The sequence below is a fragment of the Amphibalanus amphitrite genome, unplaced genomic scaffold, assembly GCF_019059575.1.
Source record: "Amphibalanus amphitrite isolate SeventyFive unplaced genomic scaffold, NRLGWU_Aamphi_draft 000398F_arrow, whole genome shotgun sequence".
NCBI classification, from domain to species: domain Eukaryota; kingdom Metazoa; phylum Arthropoda; class Thecostraca; order Balanomorpha; family Balanidae; genus Amphibalanus; species Amphibalanus amphitrite.
In genome coordinates, this window is record NW_024881892.1 from 360785 (window position 1) to 380411 (window position 19627).

Here is a 19627-nt window from a genome sequence, read left to right on the forward strand (position 1 = left end):
ACTTTTTGGGATCTCCGCTGTTCCTATAGCGACTTTATTTGAAAGTGCGGCATTTGTTGCGCGCAAAGCAGCATATACCACCGCGTGCTACAAAACGTTTTAGTCAAACATTTAAAAATCGTTAGATATCTGCAATGACGTCACACATTCAGAGGGGTATTCCTATGCATTAGCCCCTCTGAATCAAAATGCTGCAATTTTGAAATTCAATATTTCCGACTTAAGGCATTTCTCGATGTTGTGAGTGCCGAAACCGGTAATTGTGAGCCAGGGACCCCATTTTGGCTATCTCAACTCAAATCTAATGCTAAGGTGGGAGGGTACCTTTAAGCTTTTGATTTTCTGCAAGATCGAATATCCAGCGTGGTGGTATTCAATCTGATGCTCTTTGCGTGAAAATCTAGCGGATGTTGTATGACGGAGCATTTTTGACGCTTTTCATGACGCGGTTTCTATTCTGACCGTCACGACTCCCCACTCTGCTATGTCATTACTCTCTTCGGGATCAGTCATTACGGTTGTACCTCTCTGTGTCGTCAGGGCGTGGCGGTGGGCACGCTAATCATGACGCCCAACTCGCTCATGTTCCGCCCGAACGTGTCCGACCCGCTGGTGGTGGACCGCGGCGTGGAGTACTACACGGTCGACGTACCGGTACGGTACCTGGTGACGGCCGAATACTATACGGAGCCGCCCCACCACAGCCCCGCCGCCGCCTCACAACAGTGAGTGGATGATACGAGCTAGTTAGTGAATAGTGGGGTATGCTGAGAGATGTGATGTGGGGACGGTAAAGTGATATGCGGTAGTTTTGTTGAAATTGCGCTTAGATTGGGATTCCGTTTGCGTTGTTCGTCAGGTTTTGTTTATCATGTTTTTTTTTTGTTTTTTGTTATCGAGAACATGTGGAGATAATATGTTTCGGAATTTAATATTAACATGTCTATGTCATCGTTCCACAGCCGAGAGGCACATCGAGAATCGTTCAGCTCCAAGGAAAAGCGTCGGAGCTCGGCACCGGACCCTACGACTTCGGAAGGGGGCGCTAAGGTCGAGACGTCCACCACAGATGACTCGCACATCACCGTATCTGGCGGCAAGCGACCCTGTTCCACCAGCTCGGACGATGGACAGGGTCCAGAGGGATCCACCACCGCTCTCGGAGACAGTAAACCCTCGTCACCACAGAAGCCAAAGACGGACACTGGATCCAAACCCGACCCGGGTGAACCGGGCGACCCGGGCAGCCCGGAGAAGCGTAACGACTCGAGCCCGGCCGGCGCTGACCGCTCGCCGTCTTCCCCGGCCAGTGCGGGCGAGGCCAAGCGGCCGGCGTACGGTAGGGGGTCGAGGGACGGTCGGGCCAGCTTCTCCGCGCCGCCGCCGCCGCAGGAAGGAGACGAGGAGTACGGATCGCCTCTGTCCAGTGTCATACCCATCGTGTCCTCAGTGTCGTCCGCGACAGAGGGCTCCGAGTGGTGAGTCCGCTGGGTGACTGTCAGAGCGGGGCGGCTTAGCCAAGTAGTTACCAGGATGGCGATTTTTTGCTTAAATGTCCCTCGACGGGACACTTAGAGGACATTCATTGCTTGTTGTCATGCGGATTTGTGTGATCTGCAAAAAGGAAGCCGGGAATCTCATTTTCATATACATTCTTTGCAGAGACCGCTATAAGCTGCATTTAAGAGACAATGCGGATTATTCAGTGTCATGGAAAAGAAGCTTGTTACGGTCTGGAAGCCTTGCGTCTTATGCTCCTGCTCATAAAGGCGGGGCATAATACCGTCTTTGTCAACCAGTTAGCAGCCGCTGTGTAGTTTTCCGTCGACTGTTGTCTACTAACTAGAAAGCTCCTTCTTCCACCCATGTCTGAGAGGACTGTGCTGCCTGCATATATCCCTTTCCCTGCAGTCCCGATATCCCCTTATCTGACTCGACCTCCGTGTCTCACGCAGCTCACTGCCGCTGTCTACGAGCCTGCGCAGCCAGGGCTCAGTCGGTGTCCCTTCCCCGGCACCGGAGGCCACCGCTACGGGAGAGGCGCAGGATGATAAACAGAACACCGAAGCAGCTGAACGGTAGGACAAATAGTCTGATGTCTTGCTTGAAACTAAAGGTTTATGTGGAAGAAACGAAAATCAGGATTAAGGTTCAATGTCCCTTGGAATTATGATTCGTTGATATGTAAGTCAACATTGTGGATAGTTCATTCACTCACATTTTTGTCTCCTTTCAGCGCAAAGACCATTGCTCTCCGGAAAGGCTCTACTGGCTCGGAACACTCGCTCAAGAACGAAATAGCTTTTGACGAGAAGCCTTCACTGTTCAAGGCAGCAGACGGTATGTTTTCGGTTTATTCGTTTTGAACGTCGAAAAGCTTGTTCGATTTTGTTAATCGCCTATAACTAGTCACTTTCCATTTCAACGAATTTTGCCGCTCTGTTCGTATAAGCTGCTGAGTGTTGATTGAAACACTACCCCCTCTCTCCCTTGGCCAGCCTGTCTCTAGTCTGACCTACCTTCCCCTTATTCAGAGCTGCTGTGGGTGTACACCCCGATGGTGTCTGTACCTCCTGTCCTGCCCCTCCCTCTGCCAGCCTGTCTCTGGCCTGATCCCCCTCCCCGTATACAGAGCTGCTGCGGGTGCATACCCCGGTGGTGTCGCAGCCACCTCTTTACCTGGAGATGGTGACGGGAAAGACGCGCGGCCGGCTGCTGCCCCGCTCAGAGCGCACCAAAGTCATGTTCTGTGGCCAGCGCCGTCTGCCCTCGCGTGTGCTGTTCGCCGTACCCCGAGACAGGTGAGGTGGTCTAGGAACTGTCGTGGGAGGGTTCTCAATAGTGTGGTTTACGAGAATGTGACGAAAGCATTATGCAGAAACCGATATTGGAAGTAATCGGTAAATGTGAAAGTTCGATCAGAGGCTGTAGGACGTGGTATTTAGATATTGCAAACTGCATACATTACGTCCGTTTGTGCCTGACAATGCAAATAACCATGCATGTGATTTGTGTGCTGAGATGACCTGTTTTATTGCTGTCTCGTACTTTATACCTTATCTGCGCCTGCCGTTCTCGGATCATTCGCAGTATATTCCTTGTCGCACGAAACATCGCCGGTGCTTGACTGACCCGAATCACTCCCCCACTCTCAGATGCGAGGAGCTGCACCAGTTCATCACCCAGTGGACGCCGGAGCTCTCTGACGATGTCGATCTAACAACCAAGCTGCAGCGCCAGGGCTTTGAGCAAATCGACTCTGACGACGGTAAGCGGTCCCCTGTCTTATTCAATCGCTCAGCCGAGGCGGCTCGTTTTTCCACTGCTATTGAATCTCAATCGCGCATTCATCCATTCCGGATTTGTGAAATCGCCCATCCACGATGCGTTGGACGCGTGTTGACTGAGGCGGGCTGTTTGTGGCAGATATCTGGGAGCCGGAGGAGCTGGAGGGCGACTGGGAGGAGGTGGATTTCGGCGGGTACCCGCTCGGCAGAGGAACAAAGGTGAGTACAGCTGCCGGTGCTCCTATGGGTGCTGGTGTGGCGGTGTGGTGTGATCTATTAGATAAAAACATGCTTTTGTTCTATCCCTGATGGTAGACTGTAGAATAACCTGATTGCATGATTGTAGAGTAAATGATAACGGATTGACAATTTTTTTGCCTGCCTTTTTACTTTAAGTAGAAAAATACGAGAAAGTTTCCAACACTCCCGAGAACCAGTCTGTGATTTAGCTGTGTTGAATTCGACACAAACGATAGTCCTTAAAAACGGATTTAACAAGATTATGTCGTGCGCAATTCACAACCGCAGAAAAGAATTTAAAATGGCTCAATGCAATCTTCAACATTTGATGAATGGTATTTTACGCAATAGTATGTCCGTTCGGTATGTTTAGTTATGATTGATTCATTAGCAACACATTCATGTAGTATTACAGCCCACAATCATAAATTGCATCCCACTCAGCAATGAACTAATGCTAGCACCGAGCCGGGTTTGTGATTCCGATCTCCGTCGTAAAGCTTGTAGCGTCAACTCTGTCTCCGAGAAACTAGCCGAGAGAGCCCCAAAACTGGCCCGGGGAGGCCCAGAACTGGTTTCCGCCTACCTGGATTTGCGTCGAAATATGTTTCTCGGTAAACACCTTCATCAATAATGTTGTGACATTTTGCAATTCCTGCCGTCATGCCTCGGCCGTGGTTCGCCTTGCAAAGGCTATTGTACATTGCAGAGCGCATATTTCGGAGAAAGATGGACGGGATCGGCGGTTGATCCAAAGGGCGTATGGGCGCGGGGCTGGTGAACAAACCTCAGCCGTGTATGTCGAACGGCGCACGTGCCGGCCGATGACAGGAACGGACAGATATGACAGCCGGCCTGGGACGGCGATGGGAGCACGGGTTTGCCGTCTCGTACACGTGCCGTGTGACCTATGGGTGACCTGGTTGTGGTGTGGGGTACACGGGTCCGCTGACCTGATGTTTCTGCTGTTGCACATCTTAACGTGGCGCGTCATAGACTTATCTGGATAGTCTTTAGAAAAAACTTCGCCACATTTTAGTGGCATGGTGACGAAATTGCATGTGCCATTGCGACATCTTGTGCTATTTGCCATACTAAAATTATCCATCTGAACGTCATTAATAGGATCCTGCCAAGGTTTTTCGACGTGTTCATTGGCAAAGGCATTGCTAGTTTTTGCATCCGATTGCGTTTGCTGTTTTTTTTTCCAAATATCTTGCGGAGCGGAACGGGTGTTTCGAACGCATTCACTTGTTACAGCTACCACTTAGAAAGTCGCTTTCGCTCTGCAACTAGCACACTCACGCTATTTTTAGGCGTAACTATTTTGTAAGTAGCTTATTTTTATCTCTTCGTACCGACCACAGATAAACTCTAACGCTGGATTACCATTAACCTCTACACAGTCAAGTAGAGTAAGCACGCCAAACTTAATAGCTGACTCAGGCTGACTAATACGGAGATTTGCTAATCGCCTGTGCAATTGCATGTGGTGTGGTGTGCGCGCTGTGGGCGCTGCCGAGTGGTGTCATTTCCGATCGATTCTGTCGCTCACAAAACCGGTCGGTCGGTCGGAGGGTCGGGGGGGGGGTCGGGGGTGAGTTGGCGTGTCTCGATGACCCACTAACCCGCCCAGCCGGGTCGGCGTGCAAAATGCAACAACTCTATCTATCTGCAGGGGCGTCATTAATTGATGAAACGTGGTATTATGTTCCAGAAATGGCTGGCCATGGCCCGTAAAAAGAAATCACACAACAGTAGTTCCGACGTGTCACTTTTTAAATAGGTCTCTGATTAGCAGAATGTTCAGACACTGCACGAAATGAGATAAGCAGCTTTGACTATCAACTAAAATGTCTCAATAATTAAACGAAGCCAAGTTTGCATGTGATGCTTTTCGTGTCTGATGCATAATATGATTACAAGAAGCAAGAACATTTCAAATAGGAAATTAAATTGCACCTAATCTTAGACCACTTTATAATGCATCTAGTCGTCTATAAGTTAATCTCATTTTGGCGTCATCAAATTATATTTTCCATGTCTGTGACAGATACAAAAAGTCGATCTGGTGTGCCTGAAAAAAAAACTTTAATAACAGCCTCCCTGTTTTCTGAGAAAGCGTGCCCGTCAGTCGATTAGGTGCATGTATTTAGGTACCTACCCTGGATCAGCGGCGGATAGCCAACAGCCATGACGTCACTTATTCGTGATAGTTTCAGCTGACCCATCATGACTTAGTTCATTTCTCCATGTTCACATTCATCATCGTTCGGTGATTGTGCGTGGACGTGGCATTGGAACGGTTTGGCGGAACTTTGCAGCGGATGTCAGCTGATCTGTAGTCAGTGTTCTAAAATTGGATATTGGTTGGGTGTGCCGATGAAGAAAAAAATCTTAGGATGAAAAAAGAGAGTAAATAACTGCAGTATTTTTGCAAAATGGTGTAATGCCAATTTTTATGCTAACTGATAAACCAGGATTTCATGTCAGGATCTTGACAGGGTGTGGAACAAAAGGATGTGGGTGCATCAACTGTCAAGTGACAAGTGAACTGGCTGTTGGGAATACATGAAACTCTTTTCAGAGATGAAGTAAAGTTGGTCATTCATATTTTAGAGATGAAAATATTTTCCCCATTAGGTGTGATTTGCCACCAAAAAGGCTGAAAAATGAAACACTGTCTGTAGTTGTAGAAAGAGTTGTAATGAGGTTATACCGGATCTTCTGGTCCATTGAGTGCCAGGCTTGGCTCCACGAATATCCGTGAGCATTACCACCCCGTTGGTCACGTCGTGCGAGCCCGTGAAGCCATTCTTAGGGCACGTCATATGTTTGGTCTTCCCGGTCCCAAGTTTGTCTCGTGAAACATGACTGTCGGAATAGGGCTTAGTCATGTTCCAAACTTCTGCAAACATAGTTGGGTATTCCAAAGCTTGGCGACTAGCCGTCAGAATCTACATACTCTCTTCCTCGTTCTTCTTCTCTCGTGTTATCGCCCTTATCACTGAAGCCGATTGTCATGATGGGTTACGAAATGAAGGTCGTTCTCTCGTAGTTGAGTTCATAATAGATGACGATCCGCCATCCGGGACTTTCGGGTTGTCGTCATGATTTGAAGTTCCGCTTCCGGCTCCACCACTCCGATGCCAGGCCGTGCCAGGCATCGGAGTAGAGATGTCAATCGTATACCAAATTTTTGGTATACCGATACCAAGCCGATAACAACTTGGTATTTGGTATTTCAATTCTAATGTGTTTGGTATTTTGTTGGTATTATGAACCCTTTCTAATGTATAAGAGGCTAAGAAATTGGTAAAAAGTTGGTATTTCCTTCATCTTTCAAAGTTGGTTCGGTTTCGGTATTTTCCCACGGTTTTGGTTGGTATTTGGTTTGGTATCGGTATTCCGATTTTCTGTAATTGATATCACTACATCGGAGATCTTTTAGATCGTTTTCAAGCGTTTCTTTTTTCGTAAAGTGCTTACAGCATTGCAGCTTATATGTATGAACGGTAGTAATTTTGGGAAGTCCAATAATATACCAAGATGGGAAATGAGTGGATGCATGAGGAAAGTCGTTAACTGGAGGGGAGGGTCTAACGTAACTTCAAAATTTGCTCTATTTGGTGGAAGTTTGCCTCCTACGTTCAACAACTATTTTGTGGTGAGACTGGAAGTTTGAGGTCCATCTTCCCATGACTATAGAGTCTTACCTGGGAAGTCTAGCTTAGTCGATACGGCGAAGAAGACTATTTTAGTGGGACGCAGCGCAGCGAGACGTTTAGAAATTAAGCTCGACAAGTTTAACGTTAGAAAACTTATCAAGGCCTTTCAAAGGTAATTGTGCACCTAGGCGTATATGTGCCTTGAATTGGCCTTTAACCCTCGCCGGACCTATTGGTTTTCTACATACGCGCCGGCCGAGGGGGGGGGGGCGGGTACGACCCCCCCCCTCGCCGTTTCGCCCCTGGTGGAGCTAGCGCGTCGCGGAAAAAACGAGCGTGTGCGCCGTTACAAGACGCAGAGATTGGTACCCGATTTTAAGGTCCTAGGTCAACCGGTGACCTCTGAGGTCAGGTCAAGTGCCCCAGGGTACGGTTCAGTTTTTGGTGAATAACGTCGCAAAAAACGGCCGCAGAGCCGCGATTTTGGCAGCATCGTGTTCGCCTCGCTCAGGCGCTTCGAATGATATACTTTTTGTCCGGGTCAGGTCAACTTGGGGTGTTGACCTCAGGTCAAGGTCAGGTCAGCACCCCAGGTCACGAAGTTGGTCGAAAGAGGTCATGTCGCATATCATTCGATTCGGCAGGTCTTCCTGAGTCCATTGGTGGCTTTCTCGACTCGCTAGCTCAATTTGATCGGGAGTTATTGACGAAAAACTAATATGACCTTGATGACGTCATAAATGACGTCACGGAAGGTCAACATTGCAAAAGTGACGCATCTAACCTTGCAAGGAGTGCATCAAATCACAATTCTGTGTGCTTGAGATAGTTGGAGATCGTTCCCGGCGCCAGAATAGCAGTTTGAATTTTTCCCCATTGACTTATAATGGTGAGGTCACGAAAATGACCTGACCTCATATGACCTTTAGGAAAAATCCGAGATATACAAGTTGAGACTCATAATGGATACTAGATCCTGCAAGTTTCATTTCCCTGTGACATCTCCTCTGGCAGTGAGGGCGTTGCGAAGTTGCGACATCTGAAGACCGTGCAGAGGTTCACTTATGACGTCATAGGTCAGTGACCTGACCTGACCCAAAAACGCGGTTGGTGTCAAAAGATGCGGCTTGGATCAAAGGTCAGGTATGCCAAGTTTCAGCTCTATCGCCAGCGTGTTCGGAGCTATCGCGAAAAAAAACCTAGGGGGGGGGCGGCACCCGCCCCCCCCCCTCGGCCGGCGAGGGTTAATTCATAACAAGCTGAATTTTGTTACAAGCTAACGAGAAGTCATTGATCGCGGTTTGTGTAGATACATGCGTTAGAGTACCTGGATTGGTCTTTGAAAACCCAGGTAGAATGACGTGATTTGGGAGTGATCATTTCGCTAGCGTATGGTGGATTTCCTGTTTTATGACCACCTTTTATTGCCAATCAATTTCCCTTAGCTCGGTTTATACTATGTCTAATCTTGTACTGGAATTCGTTCCGGGCGTCCAATGTATTGACATCGTGCTCTGCGGCAATAAGTAATAAATTATGTTTGTCAGAAGCCGTAGGAGTTTTATTTGTTATGCGACTGGTTAAAGACCGCTCATTAGACTAATCTGGTTTATGTTTTACCAAATAACTGGACTCTGCCCTGGAGTCTGAGTGGAAAGTATGGCTGCAACTTCCACAACGAACGTTACGCGCTGTTGATGGAGCGAAGTTGGTTTTGCCCTCCTCAATCGAGGCATACATAATCAAGGCAGATCGTTGCTTTCCAATTCGGCTGATGCAAATGACCATGCGTGCTGGCTAGGTCTGTCGCCCACTCTGCAAGCTCGGCGTGAGTTCATGGTAAGCCACTCTCGGCCGGACGCAGCAAAAAGTGGAGGTCGACGCCCACTGTGTCCGGCGGCGGTCCGGGCCAGCCCTTTCTCTGGTCGGAGCGGCCCGGCCGGCCGGGCGGCTGCCGGTGGCGGTGCCTGGCGGCGCCGCGCCGGCCGGGCCGCCGCGGGCTGCCCCGCTCACTGGACCGCTCACCGGGCGGCACCCGTCAGTTGTGTGAGAGCCGGCGGACGGTGAGGGCGCACGTGCTGTGCCGGTGATCAGAGGGAGCTGCGCTGCGGTCCAGACATGACCGAGACCGGAGTTCACCTGGAGATGCCGTCGCCGGGCTCGCCGCGAACGCCGAAGACGGGTAAAATCCATATCCGAGTGTCGGACTGGATCGCCTCAGTGAAACGTATGGTGAAGAAGAAGAAACTGCTGCCCAAGCTGCGTCTGCGGAAGAAGGCCAAGAAGGTAACTACGAGGTCTTGATGCATGTGCCGCATGTTTCGCAACATGTTTACTGGCTGCATGATGTTGAGCGTACCATGAGTGTCCCGTGATCAAATCATGCTGCCGATTGAACTCCAATGTGGACCTAGTCGCAACAATCCGCGGCCAGAAAACTGACTCTGAAACCAATTAGGGAAGCGTTTTCCTGTGCTAGGTAATGGGTTTTACTTTCCGTTCGCCTGCCGAACTTTTTTGCAATGGAACAATGATGTTCAAACTTCATTGTGTCGGTCGTGAGCTCCCGAGTCATTGTGTCAGACGGTCCTCAAGGCCCGGAGCCCGGTTAGCTAGTGCAGCCAACTCCAGAATGTTGACCAGCGTTAATGGCTGCAGACTATTCAAACAAGCGAACTGACCTTCGGCTGCCCCAGTCGGGATTCTGTACGGCAACGTTTTACAATGACGGTTTCAGGCAGGTCCGTGCGATTGTGAACACTGAACAGTTCCGTTTAGTCGCAACAAATGTTTCGTGAATCATACCATTAGGAAGTCTATGATGAAAGGCATAGCACCAAAGTGTCCAAATAGTCAGTTGGACAATTGCCATTTGCATTCCACTGCTGTCGACCGTTCTGTTTGAACGTGTGAAGCATGCTTTACTCTACGGTACACGTTTACGCCCATAACCACATGGTGCTAACCCAACGTGACTTCAGTAGGTCAAGCGTGGCATAGATACGACGTTCCACGCTTCACCGCTCCAGACATGCTACTGTCAGTCGCGTGACACAGCTCAATGACAGCTGCGGCTCTATCATCTGCCACTGACGTGCCTCTCATGCCCGGGGTGCCGCTGCGTCTCATCCGTCTACCCCTTCCCGTACAGCACGGCTCGTCAGCCCTCCGTACGGGCCGCCGCGCGCGGCTCGGAGGTCCGACCTCCACCGCTGACCCCGTCGTTCAGCTCCGACGGCGGCGGCGACCTCGGAGCGCCGTCGGTTACGTCAGCCGACGGTGGTCGACGCTAATTTGCGCGAGGCCCGTCTGCGACCCAGATCGGGGCTCAGTTAGTGAGTCCTGCCGTCAAACGAGGCCAGGACGGGGTTCTCGTGGCTGCCTTCTGGCTTTGGACAGGAAGCGGGATAAATGGTGGAGGAATGAACGGGTTTTAACCCTCGCCCTGGCAGGGGGGGGTCGATGCGACCCCCCCCCTAAGGTTTTTCGAAGGTAGCGTAAAAACGGCGGCGCGCAGCGCCGCCAAATTTGGCACAGCCTATGGGGCAACCTTTTTACATATGACCTGAAAATTTCAGGTCCGGGTGACCTTGGGTCAGGTCACCAGGTCAGAAAAACCGGTACAAGGTCATGGTCAAATTTCAATTTTCTTTTTGCACCTGTCCAACTCACAGTTTTTGACTGATTTCCTTCAAACTTTCAGGATGTGCTAAGTTCACCGAGTTGTATAACATATAGTTCGGGTTTTTTGAGGTCACTGACCTGAGGTCAGTTAGAGGTCATTACGTCGTAATGTTAAGCCTATGGGAAAATACTAAATTCGGAAAATACTGGAGATATCCGCTTCGTTCTATCACTTTTGTGCTTTGAAACCACAGTACTTAACAGCAGGTCACATGGTGCTTCTTTGTTTGGTGTACTTATCCATGGGTCAGGTCAAATGAGGTCAACGGAGGTCAAATGACGTTTTTGCCAATAACTTGGCACATAATGACGCTAGAGCTTAAAAAATGGTATCATTGTGTTCCTGGTGATCAGCCGAATCGAATGATATGCGATATGATGCAATTTGGTTAACCTGAACTTAATTTATTTAGTTAAGTTTACTTAAAATTTAAGAAAAACTTTAAGTACACTTAAGCAAGCTAAAAAGTATACCATTCGACGCGCCTTGACGTGCTGAGTTTACTGGTGCTTTTCTTTTTGCTCTATCTTAATTAGATCAAAAGTTATAAGCGAAAAACTTTTGACCTGTTTTTAGCGAAATTTTTACATTTATACCCCCCAAAACCCCCCTAAATATTGACCTAGAGCAACCAAATTTGCACAGGGGCGAGAACTCCAGAGGGCCCACCTACCTACCAAATTTGGTGTTTCTAGGTGCCATAGGAGCCAATCGCGAGGGGGGGGGTCGCATCGACCCCCCCCCTGCCAGGCCGTGTTATGAAAAATGCCCTGCCAGGGCGAGGGTTAAAGGTGATAAAGGTGACGATAGCGAAAAGGCGAACGGCTAGGGAAGGTCGTGCTCCTGATCCGTACTGGGATGGATGGAAACTGTAGACGGTTACGTAAAAGTCAGCTTTGGAGGGTCAGCACGACGCTGCAGTCCCTACCAGCTACCTGAGTGCGGGTTCCATCACGTATCAAAATTTGTCGGTGGATGGGCCAATCCCAGGCCCTGAGATGGCCTACTGTGTGCTTTAAGATCTCTGATCTTAAAGTGCTTGAACAAAGTTACGACCAACGAAAGTCGAACCATAAAAAAAACATGCCAAAACGCCTCTTATTGTTCGAGCCTACCGTTAAAGGCATGATAAGTTCGTTTCCCAGGCACGTACGATCGCAATTTTGTCACTTCCTGTCCTTTAAATCCACAAAGTGCTGACACCATGGAATCTGAATCATTATCCACCCTTTTGAATGAAAGCGGCGCTGGCTGCTCTGATCGTGGGGTCACCGTCACCGGCCAGTAGCCACCGTTACAGTCACCTCTGCCTGTTGTTCCGCCGGGATACTGTGACACAGCACAGCCTCTGTCTGTTGTTCCGCCGGGGAACTGTGACACAGCACAGCCGACCGGATGTCAGTCGGTTACCCGCCCGTCAGCCGCGGTGGGATTGATGGGCGCGATTCGGTCAGAGATCGACATGCCCTGAATATTGGTGCAAAAGTGAGCTGAAGTGCAGCGGGAGCCGTGTGACGCTAGGTTTGGGCAGTTATTGTTTTCGTTCTCCGGGATATTATAGGCTAATGTTATGTAATCTTTTCTCCTTATTATACAGATCGTAGCTTTTCTCATGGCATTGACAAGTTGTGGTAGAGGGTGACGGGTTGGTATCCTTGAGATAATGAGATTCCTTAGCGCATTTGATCAGCTTCCTCGTTGTTCTGTCCCTCGCATTTCGACATTCAGCATGTTTTCCTCGCATTTACCTATCAGCCAGGCTGCCCGGTCAGGGTCTGTTTTTACCTAAACCTGCCCGCCTTACAACCGTGGCGCTGTCGCAATGGCCACGCATTAGCCAACAGACGCGTGTATCTCCTCACTCTGATCCATTGTTATCCTCGCTTTAGTCCCTTTGTTGTCTGCTAGCAGTCCGGGTAGGCGCCTGCAGACGCCACCGGACTTCGCAAACACCAAGGACACGGTGTGACGCAAACGGAGGCGAGATTTGTTATTGTTTTGGGCATTATGCGTCTGGTCTGCGCCGCCGGGTAGGCTGCCTGCGTGGTAGGCTGTGCCGCACTACACACATGCCTTGCGGGGCAGTCTGCCAATCAGGCGTCTTTTTTAGCGGCTGCCGCCTAGCGTTCTGCTGCGCCGCAATGCATCAGAGGCTTGCCGCGCAGTATGTCGTAAACTCTCACCTTTCGATGATCGTTTCATGACTCAATTGTACGTAATGTATTCACAGTGTGATATTATTTCGCCGTATCGAAATCTGCTGCAAGACTTAGTGGTGCTGGCTATTTGCTAACTAAGCACAGCTGAAATAAAAAGGTATTTCATCAACACTGTCGTTCTAGATAAATAACTATTTTACCCGTCCTTCGGTTTTGCATTTTTTTCGATTTCTCAGTCAATTATTGAAGATAACCGCAAGCAAGAAATGTTTTTGCAAACGGACTTGCTTTTTAAGCTTTGTTTTTATTGTAGCCCGTTGTAATGCACATTTGCCATGCTCACGCGGAGCTGCGGTAAAAATAACACTTCCTTGACGTCACATTCATGGAACAGATTCGGTCAGTTCCTAGAACGGTTACGTTACGGCCAGCGCAGTGTGGGTGCCGTGCTCAGCGACCCGATCTGATACAGCTGCTCAAGTCTTCAGTCGTCTTTGTGGCGTACAGCCGCCCTGACCGGTCACCTCCGATCTGAATTTCAAATTGTATGTTGCAGAGGATTGATGACATGTCCGGTTGCCATTATTTACCGTACAGGCTCTGAATAAATCATAAACCTTTTGATAGGTCGAGAGCTTCCGAGGAATGCTTTTTTTTGTTGACATGCGTCGGTGGTTTGAAAGCTGTCGCTCTTTTTGTGAAAATCTGATACGATTGATATACCTGATATGTAAAATTATTGTGTCGCACAAAATGTAAGCTCATTGGTTTTCACTAGCCCTTGAAAATGCGCTATTTCTAAGCAAAAATCCTGGAAGATGGAGACCTGTTTTATTGAAGGGCATATTGTTTTGGGCGTTCCGCTTTTTCGTTCTGAATTTGACGTGTTCCCTATATTGCACCAGAAGTAAGCAGCTAATTCGCCGCATAAACATATACTCGCGTAGGTCGATATCACTGGGTGCAATTGCTGGCTTGCTTCCTGTCCTCTCATTGCATATGTTCGTTACATATAAGCTTTGACCCTGACCCTGACCTAGCTTTGAGTAGAACAAATCGAGTTCATCGGTGGATGATAGGGATTTCACGCTCCGCAAAGCTTATTTTCAACGATCCAACAGGAACTTAAACCACAGCTTCAGGTACCGCAAGTCGCAGATTATGGGTCTCCGCCTGGGCCAGTCCAAAAGTCCATTGGATTTCCGTGTCATTTCTACTTTCTAGTACATGCTGCAGAGATGTTCTTCGGAAATGCTCGAGAGACTGCGATTTATAGAATTCCGTAAGAAAATAGACTATTGTTACTTTGGCATCCGGTACATGGTGATTACATCACGTTTTGACTCCAAAAGTCCCATTCATAATCCTCGCACCGTATTCTGACCATTCCCCTCACACCTTGAACAATGTGCTAGAAAGTGCGCCGTCGGCACGACCGCCCCTGTCGCACTTTCTCTCCTCTCCCTCCCGCACTGCCGGACTGCACACGTAGCGGCGTGTTACGCAGACGGCGCCGCCAGTCTCGCCTCCCCCGCCGGCGGCGCGTCCGTCCGTCCGGCTGGCACGGCGGCCGGGTCAGGGTCGCGCTGTGCGCTCCACCTGTGAGTGCTGCCGTCCCCGGCAGCGCCACTAGGCCACCGAGCCGGAAGGCACGGCTGGGCCTCCTCTGTACACGGAACACCGCGAGCGCGCGCGCGCCTGCAACCAGCCCAGGGCCCTTCCGGGACGGTCACGAGACTGCCGGCGAGGCCGCGACGTACCGGTGTGATGCAACCGTCCGCGGGATCCCTGGTGTCCTCATCAGGGATGACATGGTTATGCGTGTGCTCTGGATGACCTTAAATGTCATAAAGGATAAATAGAAGTAGGTTATAGTTGATATGCGTGCTCACTGCTCATCATATGGGATGTGGGAGTCAATGCGACATATTCGCTACTGAGTGAGAACTCTGCAGCTTGCACTATCCAGATTGTCACAGACACGGCAGATTACAGAGTTGTTCTACCTGTTCCGATGATATATATCTTTTTAATGCGTCATATAAAGAGGTAAATGAGACAGCTAATTAAGTACAATTACGGAAGAGTTCTGTTCCCACAAGTGACAAATACGCTTTCGTGCGGTGCCGTCCCATAGTCCTTCGCATCTCTGATGAATGCTTTCAATATTTCGCCTTTCTCCCCCGCCACCCGTCTACCACCTAGCGGTGTATCATTCGGCTCTTCACGGAAAACCCAGCTGAGTTTGGTGGCCGTCCACTACGCCGGCAATGCATCCCCGGCGCTCCCTGGGCTCCCCACATCTCTCCCCGTCTCTCTCAGTCTCTCCCCGTCTCTCCCCGTCTCTCCCAGTCTCCTCGTCCCTCCCCCGGTGCCGGGCCGTCCAGCCTGCAGACCGGACGTCCCTCGGTTTCCAGCCGTCACCTGCAGCGTCCCGCCTGCAGGCGGGCCGCGTACGGTACCGGTAGGCACGCCTGCCGCGCCTCCGGGCCAGGCAGGCGCTCTGTGCAGATATGTGGGCCACCGAAATGGGACGGTGCGACCCGGCGGGGGAAAGACAGCCTGGGAGAGGCTGGCGTGAGGATCGCAATGTAGTAATGCGAGTTGTTTGAGAGATTATGCAACTTAAAGAACGCAGACGGATAAGAGATTTAAATGAGGAAACCCAGGCCGCGCCGAGGTGGGGCTGCACAAAATGGGAAATCCGACCGACTGGGCGTCTGACGTCCGGTTCGCCGGCCCTGGAGTCGGGTCTGTCACCTGGGATAGTGGCGTCTGTCTGGGCTGGCCCGCCCGGCGGCGGAGGCGCACTCCGGAGCAGTTCGGTACCACCCGGTGCCGCGCGGCGTGACCAACGGATCCACGGTAGTACGACACTCTGTCTGTCTGTCTGTCTGTCTGCCTGTCTGTATGCCTGTCTGTCTGTCAGGGCTGCGGAGTCGGAGTCGGAGTCTGTCGTAGTCGACAGTCGTGACCGAAGTCAGAGTCGGAGTTGGTTTTTGAAGGCCGGAGTCGTAGTCGGAGTCTCCAAAAATCCATCGACTCCGCAGTCCTGTCTGTCTCCCGTGTGACCCCAGCTGACTGACCCGTGGACGCTGGACCGTTTTGGGCGCGGTGTGGTGCCGCCCGGTGCCGTTCCCGGCTGTCCGTGCCTTGTCGACCGTGTCGCCCTGTGCCGTGCACGGTGCCAGACTGTCGGGGGTGGAACTATCGCTCCAACAGATGGTCAGATCGCACGATGGACGGTGTGCCGTGATGTGTATCAGCGGGGGCGGGTGGCAACTGAGGGCTGTGCAGTGGTTGGGAGGTATAGAAAGGCATGTTAAGGCCGCCGTGAGAGTATGGGGGAGGAATGCGGAGGAGTGGAATTAGAATCGCAAGGACCTCGGGTGGTGCAATGGAGAACAGGATGGCGACCCGCCCAGCTAGTTTCGCCCGTTCGGCGAGCCAAAGTGCCGGAAATCTCGCGCAAAATGCGTCGTGTAAACGTCATATCTGCAACGAGCGAATAGCTTAAACGTCACTTTGCCACGGCCGGCTAGCCACAATGAACGGCGCCAAGGTTGCGTTACGACAAGAGGCTCGTTGGACCGCGCTCGGTTCTCGTTTGTGGCGCTCTCACTGGGCTCTGTGGCCGCCATTCGTCTTGGCCAACACACGACAAGGCTGGGTAACGGCCAGGGACCCGCGGCGGCAGGCAGCGGCGGGCCAGGCACCCGGTGACACCACCACTGTTTGTCAGCCGGCGCCGCGAGCTCCATGACGCCGGCGCTCCGGACGTTTTGGCCAGATTTGGTGGGATTAGCCGCCGAGTTGTGGGGCTATTTATTACCTCGGCGGTTGGGGAGCGGTGGCTGCTGGACGTGTGACGCACGTCGGTGAAGTTTGCAGATGTTGACGCTCGGTGACGGGTGCCGGCATGCTGTCGTTGACGGTTGAGGTAGGCAGCTGGAAGCCGGATTAGCGATACGATTTGTCCATGGCCATGAATTAGCATCACTGTCATGGTGAGATGAGCGTCCAATTGATCTTTCTGATTCATTGTCTTTGATTTTATTATAAAAAGGTTGATGAACTCGTCCTGCAGAATATTGCAAGTGCATATCTACATATACATTTTCACCACCGGTCGGTATGTAGAAAGCTATCCTTTCTGGTGACTTGCAGGTTCTGCTCGAGCCCGTCCCGTTCTCCCGCTGCGGCCGTAAGTTTCACATTTTCCGCCTCCGGGCCGACCTTCTATTTGGTGCTCCACCGCGAGACATTGCGTCACGGCTCACGGCACAGATCGGCCCGGCCGTTTTTCGCGTCACACTCCGTCCACGTGACAAGGTTTCGCACGCTTCTCACCCGGTGGTGATCCTCTTTTCCATGACTGTTTGGGCATGGAATAGGCAGTATTTCTGTGGATTATTACGCTACTACGATGCCGCACCCGGTGCTTAACTTTTCCGGGAGTTTGTGCAAGGTAGTGGCATACCACCAGATTTTTTCATTATTCATGATCTCGCTTCTCCGAAAAAAAGCTAGCCGTTGACAGATTAAATATGGTAGGTATTCATCTGACATCTGTTTCAGCTTGTTTTCAGAAAATTGATGCCCGGCTTGTTTGTTTTGCCTTTTAGGGATATCTCCACTCTCCACTTGGCTGCACATTTGAAATGCGATGGCATTTTTCATACGGTTGGAGTTAAGCGAACTAAATGCCAACTCATCAGGTGATCTTCCGTAAAGAACATCTTATCCCTACAAAAAAAAACCTAGTGCTCGCTGCTGAGCACAATCCCGAGTAGTGTCGGGAATTCCTCTAAGTCCCCAGACATGTGTCTGCCGTTACTTCTCTCGCACACTCCACGATGAACAAGAATGGCAAGCAATGAGTAAAATCCGTGCGCTTATGCCACATTATAGTCTCGGCTGAGTTGACGGGTGTGCCCCTAATGATACCAGTCACTCCGGTATGCGACTTTAGGCACCTGGCACCGAGCCTGGCACAGCCTTGCGCTCACGCCGACGTAAGAAACCAGTCCGCTGCTTACAATTATCGCGGTGTTTTGTATTCCTTCATCGTAACACGTAAACACGTATGGCTGTGCTGTGGGGGATAAGATTGCCGAATATGGTTGGTGCACCCCATCAGGGCTGGAATGGGAAACCATCATCGATATGCACACCGTCGCTTCCGACCATCAGCGTTCTTCAGGGCCGCCTCTCGTCGGGCGTGCATGCACGCGTGCTCACGTGCTTACGTCGCCTGGCGCTGCCTGGCATAGGATTGCGTTGCAGCCTCGGTGCGTGCAGGGTGCGTGTTTTTGCGTTCCGTCGCCGCCCCAGCCTCATATCAATGCGCCGATGCCGGCCGATGAGTCAGCGGCAGGGGCGGACTGCCGAGAGCCGCGCGGCACCTGACAGCTCCTTCCCCCGCGCTCAGCAGGACTGCCGAGCGCCTTCCTGCACCTGACAGCTCCTTCCCCCGCGCTCAGCAGTCTGTCATTACGCCGTCATCTCATTACAGCAGTCTGTCTTTATGCCTTCTGTCATTAACATCATGTTTCGCTGACAGGCTGGAGAGGCGGCTGACGGACCCGCCCAGCCGGCGGCGCCACCCTCCCCTCTGGACGCGGCCTTCCTTCCGGAGCTGGTCGGTAACACGGAGCTGCTGACGGACGAGGCAAGACTGTGCCTGCAGCGACACCTGCCCGCCCGAGTGGAAGGTGAGGACGGAAGGGAATGGAACGGGAGCGGGAGAGAAAGGAGTGGCAAAGATGGAGGAGCGAAAGATATGCTTGTTAGTTATTATTCACACATGTAGTGTGTCCCACGCTAAATCTAGACCGAGAGTAAACCAGAGCACTGAGGAGGCCGGTTGACCTTAGTGATTCGGACACACTGGCCCGAAATTGAGCGGACTCTAAAACGGCAGCGTACAATGGAAGTGAATGGCATGGCTAGCTGGCCTTGCGATGCGTCAGACCACAGGCAGTTGATAAAAGAAACGTCACCGTTTTCAGGAACCGGACAGGTAGCAAAAATCCGAGACGTCCTTGTCGTACGACTATCGCCTGTCACATTGGCCGTTCGCCAATGCATTGTCTGATGACAAGCATGACTATGTGATAGCTACTGTCTTTGCATTTTTAATTAAGGAAGTGCGGTTTAATTTTTAAATGAGCGAGGTTCATGACCGAACCAAGGTCACTATTAGCTGTCACGTATTAAGTGAGCTCATCCAATTACGCTGTAACAGCAGCGATCGACCTTGCAGGGCGCAATGATCCTTGACGTCACCGTGGGCCGCTGCCAATCATCTTCAACTAGCCCTGACGCTGCACCCACTACAACATAGCTGCACCGTTAACCCGCGCCCGGCTGGGGGTCCTGGATTTCCACGCCCTGCTGGGGGGGTGTTTGAACACCCCCCCCCCTTCTAACTCGGCTCCTGGGCCACGTAGCGATACGCGGAAGGCGGCGTTCGAAAGAGCGTCAAAAATAATGAGGAAATCACTTCGGTCAATTTTTTGGTCAGTTCAAAGGTCAGGTCACCAGAGGTCATCGAAGGCAAAATTTGGCCGATTTCCAGGTCGAATG

At 51.0% G+C, this 19627-nt stretch overlaps 1 protein-coding gene across 2 annotated transcripts in view; it reads left to right on the top strand.

Moving 5' to 3' along the window:
* LOC122390512 (oxidation resistance protein 1-like) overlaps window positions 1–19627 on the top strand; it is a 47519-nt gene that overhangs the window by 23457 nt on the left and 4435 nt on the right. For both annotated transcript variants that reach the window (XM_043383535.1, XM_043383536.1), the window contains exons 6-13: window positions 541–725; window positions 963–1478; window positions 1956–2078; window positions 2237–2340; window positions 2633–2801; window positions 3156–3268; window positions 3427–3506; window positions 18603–18753. In XM_043383535.1, coding sequence (XP_043239470.1) covers window positions 541–725; window positions 963–1478; window positions 1956–2078; window positions 2237–2340; window positions 2633–2801; window positions 3156–3268; window positions 3427–3506; window positions 18603–18753 — 1441 coding nt within the window. The remainder of the gene's footprint in view (window positions 1–540; window positions 726–962; window positions 1479–1955; window positions 2079–2236; window positions 2341–2632; window positions 2802–3155; window positions 3269–3426; window positions 3507–18602; window positions 18754–19627) is intronic.